A 19,642-nucleotide genomic window follows, 5' to 3' on the forward strand; every position below is an offset into this window, starting at 1 on the left:
AGTGAGGTCGGGCAGTAGGGGAGCATCGAGAAGAGACAGCTCCTGTTGATATGTGCTGGTGAGCGGCAATGTCAGCAGCACAAATAACTTGGCTGGTAAACACAAAGAGTGAAAACCAAACGAAAGTTCGGTGTATACATAGTGCCCACCCAGGGAGCCACCTGAGCAGGCCAGACTCTCCCAAAAGGTATTTATACCCTCCACTAACGCACCTACCGCTCCCAAAACCACTTCTGGCTCTCTGACCTTTCCTGACTTACTACTACGCACAGTTTTGAATCGAGGTTTCTCACCAAACTCCTCTTCCCGAATGGGAGCTGCCCCTTTATAACTTCTCACTGAGCTGTATCAAATCCAGAAGCACAGTTAGTTGAATCGAGAAAGCTGTTCCTCTCGCAGGACAAATCCGGAGGCTCCTCGCCTGGCTCCGGAGCGGTTCGCCTACCAAAGCAGCTGACTGAGAACATGCCCGAGCAGACGAGGCAGCATCGTCTGCTGTACTCGCACCAGCTACTCTCCTGCCTCCTCAATTTAATGAAGCCGGCACTTGCAAAGCAGTCAGAGGAAATCAAGTGCCCGACCTATTTTGGTTTGCAAGCGATGGGAACACTCACCTTCGTCGGGCTTCTCACAAAAATTTCCAACCAAGATGCTTCACTCTCTCATTTTTCACATAAAACAGTACAAGAACCACCACAAAACCTACTCTCTCCAGCATGCATCCAGCGGAGCAAAGCCTTCTCCCTAGAAGGGGCCAGAAGCTTCTCAGCATTAACCCCCACCAGCTGCCAGTGCTCAGCACCCTGCAGGACACGGCACCCCCCTGCCTTGCAGCCAGCACCCCCCTCGCCACGGGGAACCTCCCGTGACCGTCCCCACACCTCCCCATGTGTGGCATACAGCTCTCGAGTGCTTCCCTAAGACACAAGGTAGCATCTGTGGTGAAATCTCACCAAATGATCCAAGATAGTTTTCTCCAGCTGGGACTGATTGAATATAGCCTGGGCACCGGATGATGTGGGAAATCAGTCGTAGCCGAGCACAAATTGCATGCATAGAGGTAATTACTGCAGCACAAGGTTGGTAGCACCACTACCCACATGACAGTATATCTCAGCAATTTTCATTTCCTATTGCTTCAATTCAGAGAGGGTTTTTTTAATCTTTTTTTTTTTTTTTTTTGTGGTTCAATTTTCTCCTTTTCCTACAGGGCCTGACGTTAGCCAAGGATTTCTTCAGGATAAAGCTCTGCTTTCACTCCAGCTTGTCATTCCACATATCCAGATGTCCTATTTACTACACCCAGACCTCGAGCACAACCCATCTTGACCTGACTCCACTTCCCTGCCCCAGGTGTGACTGTCCCTGCCCGAAGGTGAAGTGACACAGTGATGACCGCCGGTCACCCGCAGCCGGCTGTGGATATCGGTAATGAAACACAACGTGCCAGTAGCTAATGAAGTTGGTTACAAAGCAAACCATTCTCCACACTTGAAAAAGGGTGAAAATACGATAAGGAAAATGGAACAGCATTGAAACAAGGGTTTCTGCTGAAAAATAAAAACACTACGAGAGCTAATGCTGAGACTGGGGATGCTGATCATTACTATTACAGATACGCAGCAAAAATAGAGCCACATTATGCTTACTGTGATTATACACATTGTGGCTAGCACATATCTATAATATACTTGCTATAAAGAACTTATTTTCCAAACAGACACAGGGGTTAAATGCAGGATGGAAAGGGAAAGCACTAAGCAAAGGCAACACAAACCCAGCCAGAGCCTGGCATAGCCCCGCGCTCCAGCTTCCCAGCCCAGCCCGCTCCACTGCATACCTGCGTGTCTACCGTGAGGAAAGGCTGCCAAACTTCTTAATAATTCTGTGACCCATTTAAAAATATCTACTCTCTTACATTCATATATGCTGTATGAGAAATAAAATATAGCACTCGCGAGTTTTGAGTGGCAGCACTTCCCTTAAGACGGATAAAAGCTGCAAGTTCTCTTTGCTGTTTGGTGCCAATTAGAGAGTTTTGACTTATATATTATTACCTAGATCATTTAGTAAAACAACCTACATACAGACCCAGTGGTATGTCTCCGTTCAGCAGTTATCTGCTGGAACTGGAGTGGTTTAGACGTGCACCCATATATATCTTACGTTGGAAACAGGTGGGCTCCTTCCCCTGCACCCAGGGGAGATGCAGTCCCCTGTCCCACAGCTCCCTACAACATGCAAGCGTAATTAAGAGAGGTCAAAATGATTTATCTTTATTGCACTTACAAAGTTAGTTGCACCACTTTGGGGGCGAGGGGGGGGGACCCAAGCACCCAACTTGTACCATCCCCTCCGGAGACTCCAGTCCAGTGCCATACCCGAATCACCCCCGAGCTGCCGGGTGCCTCTTTCGATCCAGCAGCAGGAGGGGATTTAATCCGATGGCAACCGCCCGTGCCCAGAAAACTGCTCCGCCACTCGCCGTGCCGCACACCCTGCACCCGCAGAGCCCCGGGTCAGCAGCGCGCTCTTTGCGGTGATTATTCCTTTAATAAAAGGCCCTGTATTTTCCAGCGGCTGCAAAATTGATGCAGGTTGCCATGGTAAGCACACACTTTCCCATTTAGTAGAATAATAGACAGCTTTGTATAATTCACTGATTTCAGATGATTTCTCACCCCAAGAGCAAGTCGCTCAAGTTACATAAGTCACCTGTTGTTTAGTCAATCTGGCAATTTTAATTAGAATAAATTTTTGTGATTCCTCTTTGCAACACTTAGAGCTGCTCTGCCACCAGAATGTCGAGATGTCTGTAAATTATACGGGCTCCAATCACATCTTTTTTTTGCTGTTTTAATTACAGTAACATTGCAGCATTAATCATGTAGGCCTCCGTTGAACAAGTAACAGCCATCCTCCATCATAATTAAAAAAAAAAAGGCCAAGCAAACAGGAGCTTTGGAACTTACCATATTTCCTCTGAAAATTGTATTTTAACTTCAGAGTTTCACAAACAGTAGTTTTATTTGGCTCTAATTAGTGTTGTGAAGGAAACACCAAAAGGTTAATAAGAGACGGTTAGTTTGTAATGCAAGTTTCCCAGTGCCAGCCCCAGCAGTTCAGTCTGTTTTCAGAGTCATTAACGATGTAGATTGATTACAGGAGGAGATCGGGAAGTGCTGGCTTGCTGCGTTAGCAGAAGGTTCGGTTTTATTCATATACCTTCCCTACTGTTAAATATGATGGCCATTACCTTGACCATTTTGCTAGTCTTAACTGCTGTGAGACAGAAAGTGTTAATGGTTTCCTCAGAGGTTACTGGCAAAGGGAAAAAAAAAACCGTCCATGTGAGCCTTTTTTTGGCTTGTTTATAAGGGAAAAGGAAGCTGCAAGCTTGACTGAACTGTTTATTTATCTTAGAAATATTTGAAAACCCAAGTATTGTGTAGTGGTTTTGGAAAAGGATGCTTTGGGAGAGCCAGGGTTAGCACCGCCCCGTCCTTCAGCTGAACCCTGACAAAGATCTTCTCTGCAAACCCTCTGCTTGGGCTGGAGTTTAGGAGCAGTTAACAAAACCAAGCACAAATACAAGCTGAAACTCTCTAATCAGAAATATCACTTATTCATATCTCCTATAAATTGCTCTCCAGTCACCCAGCAAAAATATGGGTAAGCAATAACCAAGTTTGACAAAATCTCATTAAAAAGTACAATAAAACACTAGAAACCCTCAAACTTTCTGGGTTGGTCATTCATCCATTACAAACCTACACAACAGGGCACGGATCCAAGTTCTAATTTTCCTCTCAAAGTTGCCAAGATGTTCACATCTGGCGAGTGTTTTCTGCACTTAGATGGAAAGGACTTGAGGATCTAAAGGTTATAACTCCTGTGACCCTGGGCTGAGTAACTTCAGTGACAGAGACATTGCAAGAATTATCTTTGATGGAAGGAACCCGAAAACTGAAGAAAGAGTGCCAGGAATGTGGGATATATGATAATGCTTCTTATGCAAACAAAGGAGGTTACACATCTGTTTGTTATCTAGTTCTGCTGTTGCAGAAAGGGATTGGCGTTCATTTATTGCTATGGATATGACTTCAGGGTCACCCCTGCCCCACCATCAGTTTCCAGCAAGGAACTTCTCCAAGCTGGGCTCAATGCTACAGAGCTACGAACCTAAGGAAGAAGCAACACAAGGGATCTGTCCGTGCCACCCAGAGTGACCGTGCGCGGATTAAACCTTCTCGAGTGACCGCTGCCCTGCTCTGCCGTGATGCAACGTGGCGGTGAAGGAAGCTGAGCCCATCGGTGGGGCAGCCTGACCCACTGCCCAACTCTGCCTGTCCGGATCACCCACCAAAAACAGAGCTAAGCATTGCATCCCTGGCAACGATAAGGGTCATCCTGAAGAGAGATTTGTTAGTCTGAGTGCTTGACAGCTTTTTTTCCAGTTACATTCACTGGTCTTCTATTAGAAGACATTATGTCCCTCTGCAAGCCCGGTTGGGATTCGCAGGAGCGGGCGCTGGGGGGGATGGAGAGAACATGTACAAAAGCATCAGTAACCACCACACAGCCATCCACGAGCTGACACAGATGCTCAATATGTAATCATTTAAAAGTGTAGGAATCATAGGACAATTAGCTCCTCTTCCCAAAGCCCAGCTTACCCACTCGTCATAAAAATCCTTCTCTGGGGTTTCAAAGTACTGTGAGAAGCTGATTGCTCCCGCCAGGCTGGCCACAGAGCTCACTGAGAGATCCATGCAATAATACAGAAATCAGAAAAGCTGTAATAATTGACATTGCCCTGTAAAGAAAGCTTACAGCATTTATCCATCTTAAGGGATGTGCTGTCACTCACATACGAATGTTATACTTTATGTTTTGAGCTGCATATATGAATACAAGAAAGTAGGTATTTTTATTAATTTGTAGAAACTTCCAGAGAAATGCAGCTATATTTCCAGCCTCCAAAGCCTAGGATATGTCACTTAGGTCTTCAGGTACACACAGCTCTACAGAAAGGCTTTTCTGTAGAGTAAAAGGCAGTTGCAGGTGGAACAACTGCTGGAAATCAGCTTAAAAAATCAACAGTTTCTAATACCTGTTTGCCTTCAGCTAATACCATTAGTCATGTTCTCAGTTCATGACTGAAATGCACCTAGATACTATGGAGATGAGCATAAGAACCAATTGGAATATTTTAGATAAAACCTGATCCCCTAAATGACGATGTAGCTGAATAATTTGGGATGCAACCAGCAAGAAAAGTTTCAGTGAATATCATATGCCCGGCTCTCCTTTACATCCAAGCCTATTTCTATACTGTGCGATAGCATAAAGAAGACTTAACGTAAGCATTTAAATATAACCCATTTCTATACAAAGAACCCTTCCTCTTGCTGGAGTTTATGAGACTCAGAGACAATTAAACCACCTATGTGAGCAAAGTTACTCAAATGTGGAAATGTATGCAGGATCAGGTCTTTCCAGATGACATTTCACGCCATCCTTTACTGCTGATCTGGCACCAGAAAAATGGAAGTGATGCTTTTAGAAGCAATTCTCTGTAGAGACGCATTACTGACATTGCTTAAAAACCCTCTCACTTTGATTTTAAAGCTTTTTCACTATTTTATGGCTGTGGTGACTATTTCTAACACTGGCTTTTTTATGATCAGTGTGTGTTTATTATTTTCATATTTTCTTTCGGATTCTATTTTTATCTTAAACAGCGAATCACTGCTTCATTGGGTCAACGATTTTCCTTCTACAACTGATGGCAAAAATACTGGCTGGCACTGGGAATTAAGATAAGTTTGAAATCTGTTGCTTCAATCATTAAAAGCACATATTTGAAATAGTTCTTTCTGATTTCTATGCTGGCAAGAGTTCCTATGACTTAGAGAGTACAAGTATGGCTCTGGCTCAAGGCAAGGTGAAAAAGGTAATAGAAAACATTTAAGCAGATCTAGGTGCCCATATGCACCCACACAAAGAAAACAAGCCAAGCCTGCAAAAACACTATGTTTGGAAGAGGGTAAAGGGATTTAAAAATCCCTTAAAAAATTTTTACAAGGGATTTAATGGGCACAAACTGAAACTCAGGAAGTTCCATCTGAACACGAGGAAGAACTTCTGTACTTTGAGGGTGGCAGAGCACTGGAACAGGCTGCCCAGAGAGGTCGTGGGGTCTCCTTCTCTGGAGATACTCAAAACCCACCTGGACGCGATCCTGTGCAACCTGCTGTAGGTGATCCTGCTTTGGCAGGGGGGTTGGACTGGGTGATCTCCAGAGGTCCCTTCCAACCCCGACCATTCTGTGATTCTGGGAAAAAAAAAGAAGTCCCAGTATGAGCAAAACCAAGGGAGGAATAACTACCTGAATCACAAAACAGAGTATCTAGCCTCAAAGATGCTAATTCACGTCCTGAGGGATCTAATCAACCTCTTTGTTGAAGTAAAGATAAAACTTTTTGACAGCAAATGCTTTCTGATAAAATGGAATTTTCAATTACCCTGCAAAACATCTGGTCCATGCTGCCATTTCCTGGGAAAAACACTGCCACGCTCCGCAGTGTTAGAAAACATTTCATGCTGAGATTTCCCCACATTGCTGGGAGGAAGAGGTGTCAGGAGCTTCAAATCCAACGGCAAAGCTCCCACGGCTGCCAGCATCACCCACCACTGTCTGCAGAGGTGATGCCGGTGGTGGTTCTCCTGCTCAGCATCACCACACACTTCACCTTCTTGCTGGAAATCAGGGTTTCCTCCAGTGCTGGACTTTGAGTCAAGGTTACACCAGGACGTGGAGAAAATCCACCCCATATTGCAGTGAAATAGGCCAAGATACGAAGGGGGACCGCAGGATTTACTCCCATCCTCTAACAGACTTCTCCAGCCAACCCAAAATGTCACTGAGATCCAACAGGTGCTTGAAAACCTCCCTTTCTCTAACAAACACGTTTGGAAGTTCAGCTGAGGACGCCATTAGGAAAGGAATGCACAGGAACTTCTAGCAGCGCTTAACACCTCCACAAATTAACAAACAATTAAAGAGCAGCGAGGCAATCCAAAAGGTAGAGCAGCACCGGTGCCTGCCTTCCTCACTGTCGCATGTGGTATCAATTGGCAGGGGAAGGAAAACAATTCTGGGTGATAATGAACTCCAAATTGGGTACATATTACAGCAATTAAAGCCATCTTTTTAACTGATGAATCTATAATCAATAATTAAGATCCTGAGGTAAAGAGAGATTGGGCAGAAGTCCTACTCCCAAAAATGGCTGAGCTCCAGGCAGTATTTCTGATGATCTGCTGTTACCCACTAAAGCCTGACACCCTACACCCTGTGGTTTGCCTTTTTTCTGGAAACCTAGGTCATTTCCAAACGAAGAGAAAGGGCTGAGAGTTGGCCACTCATGAAGGACTCGTGGCGTTACAAGCTGCGGTCCAAGCCGAGCAGATCCCGGCCATGGGGACACCTCACCAGGCTCCCAGGCAGGAAATCGTTAACATAACGAGCAAACTCCGACAACTCTCCCAACGCATCTCTCTGGGATTACATGAGACACAGTACAGGCAGGGATGGTGAGCGAAGGCAAAGCACAGGGACACGACCTGCCAGGCTGTCCTTCGGCCACGGACTGTGTGCTCGGGGCGGTAGTCAGCCCACTGGTCCTGCGCATCCTTGGCATTGAATTTGTTGTGTTTCCATCCCGCCCTGCCACTCTGACCCAAAATCGGATAAAAATTACCATGCCAAACCCATCACTTTAATCATGCAGGAACTGCTGTTATCACCATCATCTCTGCATCTTGATTTTCCTGATTATTTTCTGCAGTCCCTGCTCAACAAATCAGCTCAGAAAATACCCTCTTTAACCTTTTCTTCAGCTTCTGTGACAGTAACTGCTAACCTCCCCGCCTGCGCTGCTCCTCTCATTGGTCCACAAATACCCCGATAACCTCGCAGGTGAGTTCCCCCTGCTCCTCAGCACAAGACGGTGTGGGTCCCACAGGACAGGAGAGCTGGTCCCTGGCACACCTGCCTGCCTGCCAGTCCAGCTGGATGGCAAGGCATGCCGGTTTCCTCCCAAAAATAAACTGAAGCCAAGAGCACCAACGCACTGGCCATCACAGGACTGGGAGCCAGACACGCAGGTTGCCTTTGGAAGTTGCCTTCTGGAAATAAATCCTGATTTTTGGGGGTTATTTGACATGCAATGAGGAGTTCATGTTACAATGGATTGGATCGTATTTATTTCTATCTGACTTCTCTGACAAGCTCTGCCTCCAACTCATCCTGTTTAACTTATTTGCATTGTTATCTGGTGCACAACAGAGCCAGCATGCAGACTTATCAGAAATGTAATCTCTGTAAAACCCTATCTGCAGTCCATTGAGATTGGTTTTTTTTGCCAAAGAAATGTGACAAAAAATTAACAGATGTTGCTCAGACCATTCAATGGGATGGGAAACAATTATGAACGTTTTTGCTCCTACAGTCATCCCTTACTGCAAACGCATCTTAGGAAACCCTCTCCTGATCAAAATGAAAAAGCATTTCTTTGTAATAGAAGAATAATAAATGATAGCTATCAGCCTGCATTCTCTGACACGGCACCGGTCCGCGGAGAATTAAACTGCCACTGTACAGTTATATAAATGTTTAATTTTTTTCATCTTTGGCCACAGTAGGGTTGTCTGGAAATACATTATCGCTGCGGATGCCATCCCTCTCCAATTAGTGTAGCTGGCAGCGTGGAATGGGTAGGTGACCTCCGCGTTCCCCTCCTTGCGGAGTCTTACAGGGTTAACTATGGCCATTTAACAGACTCTATCGAGAATTAATACAGCAATCAGCTTCTCTCCAGAAAAAAAAAAACACAACATTCAGCGGCGCAGATGGCAAGAACTCTCTCTCCCCCGTTTGACTCTTTTATGACAGCAAAACAAAGGCTTTTAATGATGTTTACCATGAATTGAATTAAACAGCTGAAGACCAGTTCATAATCACAGCATTTTGTTTTCATATCCTTAAGTCTTTTAGCAGTGGGGCTTCCAGTTGAGCCTCAGCTACAGCTTATCTCAAGATATAGCCAAGCGCCCCGAGGCTCTCCTGCGCCGGAGCACCAAACCGCATTCAGGCTTCTTAATTGAAAAAGACAGGATGTTTGCATAGGATGTTTGCATCCGTCAGACATTAAAAGCGACATTCATGCCCAAGTACAAATGACGGATTGGGCTCAGCTGAACTCCTCTGACTTCTTTCCTCTAGCTAATACCGGTCTGGTGTTGGAGCAGGACTTCATCCCTGCACATGGGGATGTGTAAGAGCTGAAGCCTCACCGCCCGTACCGGGGAAAGGATACAAACCCTTGCCCACTGCCTTGAGCTAATCCCTGGTGTGATGCCTGACTAATTGCCCACAGGCTCTGCTGACCTTTTGGAAAAGTTGCCCGGATGGTGCCTGTGCATGTGCCCCGGAGATGGCGAGCAGAGTGTGCGGGGAAGGACACATGGTCTGTGCTCCAGAGAGCTGTGCCGGCAGGGACCGGCCCCAGGCACAGCACCGGTAATTCCTGCCCTGATCCCAACTTCGCTGCTCACTCGCTGTCAGGGAAATGCTCAGGGCCTTGGGTTTTCTGCCTGTGTAATAGAGGATAATCCTAACTGCTTGCTTACCTGACAGGCGTGGCGTGAAGATTAATTTATATCTACCCAGCACTCTGACGATGTACAGTGTTATCCCCAGCAAGCGCTAAGCATCCTTACTGTGCACCCACCAAGGCAGCACCGGAGCCACCGGATGGGGCATATGGAGGCTGTGGTGGGTGGTGGGTAGCCCCCCAGGGCACACGGCGGTGGCTCACCTTGCTCGGGGCCCTGGGACCCCATGGAGGGGACACTGGTGTTCAGCACGTCGTTGACGGCCGTGTCGCAGTAGAGACCCCGCTGCACATCATGCTCGCTGTCCGTCTGGTCGCTCTCCTCATGACCGCTGTCCTTCAGACTGTTCCCCTCCAAGTCCTTGAACGTGGAGCTGCTGGGGAAGACACAGCCGTGACTTACCGGGTGGGACAAGGTGGTCCCCGCCACCCCACCGCACTGCAGTGAGACCTGCGGTGGTGGCACGGCTGCCACCGCTCAGCCTCGTGACCCTTGTCGTCCCCAGCACCCAGCGGCAGGGCTGGGACCCCTCCTCCAGCACCGAGAGCTGGGGCAGGGAGCGTGGTGTGGGAGGGGGCACCCCCTCCTCAGCACCTCTGCACCCCGACACACAGCCTCCAGCCTGCTCTGCCCCGCAGGCTGCTTCTGCCCAAGAGTATGGTGTGAGCCTGCGGGTCAGGCCGCTGCGGGTATTATGGAAGCTGAGAGTGAAGTATTTGAAACTAAAGTTTAAAAAATATACATTAAATGAGCCGTTCCTACAACTTGGCTCCCTCAAGTCATATTACCTCATATTGTAGTTACACAGGATCTAAACCCTAGGTTTTTAGGTTATAGGCCAAATCCTAATCGCTTAAAGTTTGAAAACAGAAGTCTTCCTAGAAACGGGAACTTCTTTTCACAATGATGATGTCATTCTTCTTTTTAAAAATAACCCGGTGATTCTGAGTCCAAGTTCACACAGCTTTAAGGAAATGTGATACACAGTCAAATTCCTTGACATCCCCTGCAAGCCAACCGCTGCTGGGGGGACCGGAGGGCTGAGCTGCTCCCCAATTTCCCGCAAGGGCTGAGCAGCTCCATCACCCCACAGCACCCAGCTCCTAGGCCGGAGGGGTGGAAGAGTTTCATTTCTGTCTGCTTTCGGGATCCTTCTGCCGCTCCCCACTGCTCTGCGAGGGGTGATGCCCCAGGACCGCAGGGACCCCCCGGCCACAGGTACGTCTGCAGCTGTGCCTGCCCCCCGTGGCACGGCCATCGGGGTGTCCCTGCGGACACCCACCCTGTGCCTCCTTCCACACCCAGCCTTGGCACAGGAAAATCTGCACCCATTTGCAGGGGAACCCGCCTGCACCTAGGGCACCAAACTTTCTTGCTGGCTGATCTGGTGTGAAATGTTGGTGGAAGAGGGGGGCCTGTGCTTCAAAGCCCCGAAGAGCTGGCGGTTTTCATTACTTTGAAAAGCCCTTTTGCGTCTCCAAGGAAACCAAGCAGACCACCTACCATCTGATGCTTCGCAAAAGCACGCAAGGGGGGAGCTCTGAAATACATATAAATTGGTAAACCTTCAAACATTACCTTTTAAATAAAGATGTCCCTGTTGAAGCCACTGACTTTGATTCCAGGCGACATCAAAGAATTTTAAGTTAAGAAAGCACTACAAATCTACAATTCATTTGTGTGCGTGTAGATGAGCGAGAGAGGCAGGCAGACAACACAGGAAAAGTACAAATAGATTAATTAAAGTGCTGGATTTGAGGAGATTCACTCACCAAAGATAGAAGAGCTACAACATCTTCATAAAGGCAAAGGATGAAAATGATGCCACAGTATGTTACAAAAAATATTTTTTGTTCTTAGCTGTCTGCACAGCATTCCCGGCACCCGTTGTACTTAAGATACAAGACAAAGGTAGAAAGCAAGGGGGAACGCTGTCCTACACGGAGCTGCTGTTCATAATGCGCAGGCAACCCGTGTTACAACGCATTTATCTTCCCCGCAGTGAACCAGACCGTAATGCAGCAGCCACACGACATGTTTCCACGGCTGACACTTCTCTAAAGGATGGGCAGGTCTCGGGGAATCGGCAGCAGCAGCAGCATTTCCCAAACAATACAGCCTCAGAATAAGCCCTGCTGCGGCAGGCGGGAGCGCTGCTTGCCTTTATCTTAGGTGTGAACGAAGAAAGATTAATAGATTTGGGTTTTTTTCATTATGCCTGAAGACTCTCCGGCGAGGAGCGGCGTGGCGCAGGCAAGCCATCTCTCTCACAATCGCATTAGCATCGTTAAACATCATGACCCATGCAGGCAAATATACCTGCCCTTTGCTAGCTGAACCCGAGCTGCTTAAACAATGCGCTCGCAGCTCCCTCACTCCCTATATTTTTAAGATGTAAACAAATGGGATCTCAGCCAGGCAGATAATTGGATATTTTTACTGCTCAGATCAGATCTCAACAGTTAGGGCTGGCTCCTGATCTCCGTTACACCCTTGCTACCACGATGGCTTCTGCAGAACCCCCGGGCACAACCCCGTCGGGCATGGGTAGGGGCACAGCCCCGGCTTGCTGGCCGCACACCTTGGCCAGTCCCTGGGGAGAAGAAGGGAGATGGGCAAAGAGCTGCCGGCCACCTCCTGCGCCCGCATCCTGCGCGGGGAGACGGCCCCACAGCCCTACGCAGCAGCCTCCTGATGAGTATCGATCGTGCTGTGTCAGTGCCTTTCCTTGCCTCGGAAACAGCCGGGGAGGCAGAGGCAAGCCTGGCCAGCTGCCCCACGGGGGGATGCTCACCTCTAGTTTAACACAATCCAGAGGGTTCCACCGGATAACTCCAGCGTTAACCTCCCAAAGACATTTCTTTGCCACTGCTAAGCTCTGAGGATACCAGTACTTTAGCTGAAGAGTTAAATTCCCCCAAGGGTAATTGCCAGGTTGCAACTGAACTGATGATTTCTTTTTTACCCACGGAAGAAAAAAGCCGAGCAAAGTGCTGTTTTGCCTCAGTATTCAAATTAAAACAGTGAGCATGTATCCGACCCAATTATCTGTCCCCAAACAAGATTTTTTTTTTTCTTTTCCCTCGCCTCCCATGGCAGGGAGATCTCATCATCCAAATCTATAATTTTATTCCTGTGCATTCAAACAGAATAAACTCTATGAATTTGAAAGTTGTCAGGGTAACAGCACTCCACCTAACTCGCTGCAACTTCCCGGTGTGAAGAAGCCAAAGAGAACAAAAAAAGACTTTCCCTTTTTGCAAACCAAGACCAATGGGACTTAATAGGAAGTAAATACTGTTTGTAAAATCAAATTATTACTCTTGAAACATTTTGCATATTAAAAAAAGCAAGTAGTATATAACGCAGTAAGGAAGAACATTAAATAATCAGGATTTGACTGGGCAAACCCTAGCGCTTTCAAGCAAGCCTACGTACCTTTTTATTAAATGAGCTCTGCTGTTCACGTAGTTGGAATCAAAGGAGTAGTTTTCAGTCTGGAAGGAGGAAAAGAAAAGGGAGATGGTTACAAGTCTGATTTCCCCACGACTGGGAAGAGCCAGGTTTGCAGGGCCAGGACAAAAGCCAGCAGCAAACCCCATGGGAGGGAAGGAGCATCCTGGCACGGGACAGACCCCAGCAAGCGGGACGGAGTCAGGCACGGAAAACTCCAGTCCCTGTTGGGTTTTCCACCAAAAAAAAAAGGCTGGCTGGTGACCACAGAACAATTTGCAGGGAAGAAACAATGTGACTACGTTCTGTTACAAAACTAATTGCTTTTAATTCCCTGATGGACTCGGTTCTGTGTGTGTCAATTTGACTGAAAGTTCAAAAGGTATTTTTCTTATTAGTGTATAATTAACATGTTAAAATATTTATTGCATAGATATGTAAATGCCAGCAAGGTAATCCCCTGATGGAGAATTTAATGTGGGCACTTTTCTTTGTTTTACATCATTTCATTTGCAGAGACAGTGGGCTCTGTTATTAATAAGAAAGCAAACAATGGGTGACACGCTTAAAAGTTAGAGGGGAGTGAAAGCAGGGGAGAAAAGTCAATGGATTTGTCATTTGCAAGCAAAACCCACTAACTCATTCTGCACTTGAAACATTGTCTTTTAACCTCAGCTTACACAGCCCCAGGTTTCTGGTGCTCGCAGCAGGTAAGGAATCAAAAAAAGCAACCAGAAGGTAGGGAAGAAAGCAGGAGGCCATGGTGGGAGCCGTGGGATGGGACGTGGTGGGAGCTGCGGGGTGGGATGTGGCGGGAGCGGTGCAGTGGGATGCAGTGGCAGTCGCGTGGAAGGATGTGGTGGGAGACGGATGGTGAGTCACAGTGGAAGTCATGCGGTGGGACATGGTGGGATCTACATGGCCTAGCCAGGATCCTGCCTGGGCTTCAGGGACCCCTGAGGATGCAGGTCTCTTGTACAAAAGTCAGACACCCCAGTCCATCTGTCCATCCACCCAGTGTCCCCCCAGATCTGCAGGGATCCCACCTGGGCTCCCACCAGCATCATCCCTGGCCTGGGGGATGTTCCTTGTCCCCCCAGGCACCCTGGGCAGCAGAAGGGGCAGACTCTGCTCTGATCCCCTTCCTCTGGGCTGACAGCAGTGTCCTCCCAGGACAGAGGAGGGGACAGCCACCTGCCCCAGCAGCCCTGTCCTGCCTCCTCTCTGCCACCGCTCCTCCTCACCCCAGCCCCGCGGCCGCTCTCCTTCCCAAAGAGCCGCTCTGGGATAGTATGGCCTGTTTTTATGGCAATTATGAACATGGTAAAAATAAATGCATGCATCTTTAATGTCTCAATAAATAAAGGAAAGCAGAGTCTGCTGCTAACGTAATCACAATGGCAGGATGCAGGGAGCGGGGCGGCTGCAGCAGAGCCGAATGTGAAATCCAATCGTACCCTGGCAGAGGTTACATTGCTCTGCCAAGATAATAAAGCAAAGGCAGCGTTGGGTAAGTGTGACCTTTTCTGAAATACAGCACAATATCTAATTTACCAAACAGGAGCCTCCCAGAGAGAAACATGCAAGGAGCTGCGAGCCGGGGGAGTTGGCCTAGCACTCAGCACAGCTCGGTTATTACTTTCACATAGTAATTACTGCTGGAGAGGCACGCAGGAGATTTACTGCACAAACTACTGGTCCCTGCAGTTTCTGCATCCTCAGTCCTGCAGGACGACTTTGATGGTTAGAGCTCGGAAGCAAACGGACACATGTATTTTTAAAATACGCAACACCCAAGACTTTAAACACCACAGAAAATGCCTGATTCTATGTTTATCCACCAATCCTGCCGCTGCCATCCTAGGCGGAGGGATGCCACCCCACAGCATCCCCCCACAGCAGCCCCACAGGAGATTGCAGCCCTACAAATGGGCTCAGAGGGCAGCCGAGCGATGGAGGGCAGGAGGGATCGGAGCCAGTTTTGGAGCAATCCCTGCCCAGTGGGAAACCCCCTGGATCACCCTGCATTGGAGGATGTGGTAATGGCCCCAGCAAGGCTCCATTCCTGCATCCCCAGCACCACTGCCATGCCCAGCAGCAATGTGAGACCCCCTGCACCCACCACTGCCTCCATCAGCTTCATCCCTATGTGTGCGCATCTCCGTCCTGGGAAAACCAGGAGAGGAACATGTGGGTGGGAGGACTCAGAGAGCAAATTTCAATGTATACAGGTATGTCACAGAGCTTTAAAATGCTCAGAGCACTGACACCACATGGCCCAGGCTTCAGGGGCCAAGGGATACCCAGGGCCATCCGCAAGGAACGCTCCACTGATGCCACCGAAACTCGACCACAGGCTGAGGAAACACCACACGTGCTGCCATCATGTCTCCTGCCGCAGCCAAGATACCAACCTGGCGCTAAATCCCTCTCTGACCAACGTCACCAGGAGCTTTGCTATTGATTTCTGACCAAAAAAGAAGACCAAATCCTAGTTCATCTGAAATCGTTCACCGATGAGCAAATTCCCCATGATTTACGTTTGATGGACTGCAGTAATGTCCTTCCCATGTGGATTCCCCGGTCCACGTGTCCCCCCCGCTCAGGATGCTCTGCACCACCTCACCAATGCAACCCCGTAAGTCCACAGGCAAGCCAGAGGGTTCCCGCAGGGTCGGTCACAGCATCCGTTCCCAGGCTTGGAAACCCCCACACCATCAAACCCAGCACGACTAACGCTAATTAATTCCATATTTCCAACAAAACAAGGAGTGACATGGCCACAAGGATGGGAAATCTGCTTCCCTGGGCTGGGGGTTTATAGTCTTGGCAAGAGGTACCCACGCTGCCCGCACCGGCACGCTCCCACCGGTGCACAAGGCAGCCCAGCAGTTTACAAGACCTCCTCAGCTCTGGGATTATCCGTCAAGGTTATCTCCGTGCAGGCTAGGGGATCAAAACAGAAAAATAAAAAAGAAATGAGATTTTTCATGGAGAAGGGCTGCTTTATAGCTTGCATTATTCAATCGAAGTTCACTTGATTTAATTCTGGTTCATCCCGCCAAGTGCAATCACAAACAGAGGTAAAATGATGGGGAAGGAGAGCGTCTCCGACATGTCAACATTTTAATTGGGAAAGGATCCACTCCCTCTCTTAATGAGGCCCAAAGAACAAAGTCGAAGCACAAAAAAGAGGGAAAAGGTAAGGCTGGTTGGTGCAGATGAAAGTGTGCTCTTCATAAAGTGCATCATTGAGAGGCCAGCCCTCATCTTCTTCGTTGTTTTGGCAAAAGCAAACAAACCGTTACCTTCTCACTGATCAGCATCGCTCCTGCAGAAATCAAAGGGGAGCCCAGCCTCTCCTTTCCATGGCAAGGACCTCCCGAACAGCGCTGCCAATTCTTATCTCCTGCTCATTGTAACATGAATAAAGGATGCTCACGCTTGTCAGGATCAGACCCTCAGCCTCTGTGCTATGAATAAACAACACATTCAAGACATCGGGAAGCATTGAATAACACCTAGCATAAAGTCTGCGGTCTCAGCCTGCATTTCTCTCAGAGGAGAGAAATCCCGCTGTCCTCCGGGCTCGGGATTTGCTTTCCAGATGCAGGCGTGTTGGTGTCAATGCCATCAAAGAAACAGTCCTGGCTTGGCATGCAGCTTACCAATGCCTAATTTGAAAAATGCTTTTAACTGCTGCGTTAGCAACACAAATATAAATATAACAACAGACACACTCAGAATCAAGCAATCAGCAGGGAAATTTTAAACTTTGTGGTTTTTTTTTTCCCTAGCGGTTGCTTTCGGTTGAGGACTGCCAATTCCATTAAATTAAAAAAAAAAAGACGTACAAACGTCAGTGCAACTCTTCTTGACCTGGACATCGGCGGGGGGGTGACTTCCCCATTAGCAAAAGGTTCGTTAGCAACAGGGCATTGCTCTAACGACTGCTCACTCTCTGCCTTAGAAACAGAAGTAAACCCTAGAGGATCCAAAGGCAGTTTAAGGGGAACTAATGCAAGTGCCAGCAGAAAGGTCAGTGGGCTGCGGCAACTCCAGGCACGACCACCGCTGCGGACTGATGGAGAAATAGAGGATGTTGGCTGGGGTCGGTCCCCAGGGTTGGGGGAACATATCCTGGGCTGTGCCAGGAGGCTCGGATCAGCACAGCCGTGTCCCTGCCAGCCTGCCTGGCTCGGGGCAGATGCCCAGGACCTGTCTTTCTCACTCTTCCCTCTTTTCAGCTATTTCAAATTGGTTTTCTTCCAAACCAAACACCACGGAGAGGAAAATCCAGCTTTCCCCGCTATGTCAGGATCCAGGCTCTTGATGAAGGGTTTGGCTCCTTGGTCCGCACATCAGCCCCCCAGCAAAGTCCATGGCTGTTTAAAGCTGGACTCATCTCTCCCGACCCGAAGTGACAGGTATCCATCCCTCCGCCAGCCTCCGCCTCAGAAGGCGACTCTAAAGCATCTCAACGCAGGGTTTTTTGCCCTTCTTCTCACTTCAGGGTGAAAACATTCCTATCTTTCTACAAATTATTGTAAACCTGCTGCAACCTCCTGCCAAAGCATGTAGGGACCCTTCACAAAATCAGCTTCATAAAAATGACACGTTTAGCGCCACTTTTTCAGGGTTATCCCTTGAGCCTTTTTTTTCCCTACGTGCCTTGTTAATAAAGCTTGCATGTCACCCTTTATTATTAAAAAGCGAAGTGGACCTTTCTCCAAGGCTGCAATGTGCATATTTCCTTTTGGTTTTCAGAAAATCCTTCTGAAACATCTTTATCCTCTTCATCCTCTGCATCAAGCTGCATGTCCTCACCAGCAGCACTCGTCTCCTGACCTTCCCTCCATGCTGCAGGAATTGTCGGGGACCACAGAAATGGCAAACAGTTCCCAAAAATCCACTGGGCCTCCCTGGTGGGAAGGGCAGGGCTTGTAAGACCACTTATCCTGGTCCACCTGTATCCTCGGTCCTGTTTTCCATGGCCCACTCAATCTCAGGCTCCAGCATCTGCAATAAAACTGTCGCTGCCTGTTAGGAGATCTTGCCAGCACTTAATTCTTATGGTTTGAACTATATTGTAGGTGACATAGAATTCATGCAAATTAAACAAGAACACTCCAGCTGCACTTGGGAAACAGGGAAAATTTCAAAGTAGGGACCAGGTCAAACAAAGTACACATCAAAAATGAGGGAAACTCATTATCTGCTTATTTACCCCATGGGAAATAAAGAAGCAGTCTGAGATTCCTTCCCACTGAGAGCAGGTACAGTACAAAACCCCACCGAACACCAAAATCTGGCCCCATGGCCCCAAGAGGAATAGCCAGGCTCGTCTTGATGCTCTCCCACCCAGCAACACGGCTGGGCTCTCCCTGCTCACCGGCAGAAGACCCATCAGATCCAGCTCCGGGCTGGAAGCAGATCCCAAAGGACGTCAGGAGAGATTTTCTCCCACTGTGTGTGACACCACATAATTAGCCCCTGCGCTACCAGCTGCTGACGAGGACATCGTTGCCTTAGAGTATCGGTCAGAGGCCAGGACCAGTGGCCAGAGACCAGCCTGGATGAGCACCACGGTACCTGACCCACTTGAGGAGCTCTGCTCCTCCTTCCCCACACCTGCTCCGGCGCTGATGGCATCTGCAACATCTGCAGCCGCAGGTGAGGGTCCTGAGTGCCGCAGCCACAGCCTGGGAAGATGCAGCAGGAGACAGACCCATATTTCCCAGTTCCTCACTCTCCAGCATTCGCACCTCCCAGCATGGTGGGTATCAGAGATGTGAGAGCAGCATCAGCCCAAGGCTTTGGGTTAAACACCCGTGCAAACTCTACCCAAATGGCTACTGGTGCTTCCACCATGGGGGAAAGTCAGCAAACGCTGATGGACACGCTGGGGCGAGCGATGCCTGCATCACCCCAAGGAGCCCACTACCCTCTCCTCCGGCAGCCAAACTGTGCTGTGGCTCGGAGACCCCCGTGGGGTCAGGGCTTTTGGGAAGGACCCGGTTGGCCACTGGTCCCCATCAGCAGCTCCAGCCCGCTCCACGGGTCCAGGAGCACGCGCTGGGGCAGAGGGACAGAGGGATGCACCTCTGCCGTCTCAACAGCCCCAGGCAAGACGGAAGGAAAACGTGAAGTAATTCAGCTCTTATTAAGGAGCATTTAAGTGCCAGTCACCTGGAGGAGTTCAATAAAGGTTAAAAGGATCTGACCTCTGGCATCTCCCTTTGCAGCCGTCTATACTTGAGCCTACACCCCAGCTCACTGCTAAAGCCTATAATACAGGAGATTGCAAACTGTAAACTAGCAACATCATGTCTCTGAAAAAGTAAGTGCATTTAGCATCTGATATTGATGTTTTATAATTAGATGTAATACAGCAGATCATTTTCCTGCCCTTGATCAATGAAACCAGGGTTGGTTTTGGGGTTGGGCTTTTTTGCAGACACTCTGATTGCTGCCTAAACCAAATGGAGCGGTGCCTCGCTCAGTTCAG

At 48.4% G+C, this 19,642-nt stretch overlaps 1 protein-coding gene across 1 annotated transcript in view; it reads right to left on the reverse strand.

The window, feature by feature from the left end:
- Positions 1-19,642, reverse strand: part of PCDH19 (protocadherin 19) — a gene marked incomplete at its 5' end in the record, with an annotated part of 54,646 nt that overhangs the window by 13,941 nt on the left and 21,063 nt on the right. Inside the window, 2 exon segments of the mRNA XM_009700908.1 lie at positions 9,885-10,054; positions 13,120-13,178. Coding sequence (XP_009699210.1) covers positions 9,885-10,054; positions 13,120-13,178 — 229 coding nt within the window.

The sequence above is a fragment of the Cariama cristata genome, unplaced genomic scaffold (assembly GCF_000690535.1).
Source record: "Cariama cristata isolate BGI_N322 unplaced genomic scaffold, ASM69053v1 scaffold25015, whole genome shotgun sequence".
In the NCBI taxonomy this organism is placed as follows: domain Eukaryota; kingdom Metazoa; phylum Chordata; class Aves; order Cariamiformes; family Cariamidae; genus Cariama; species Cariama cristata.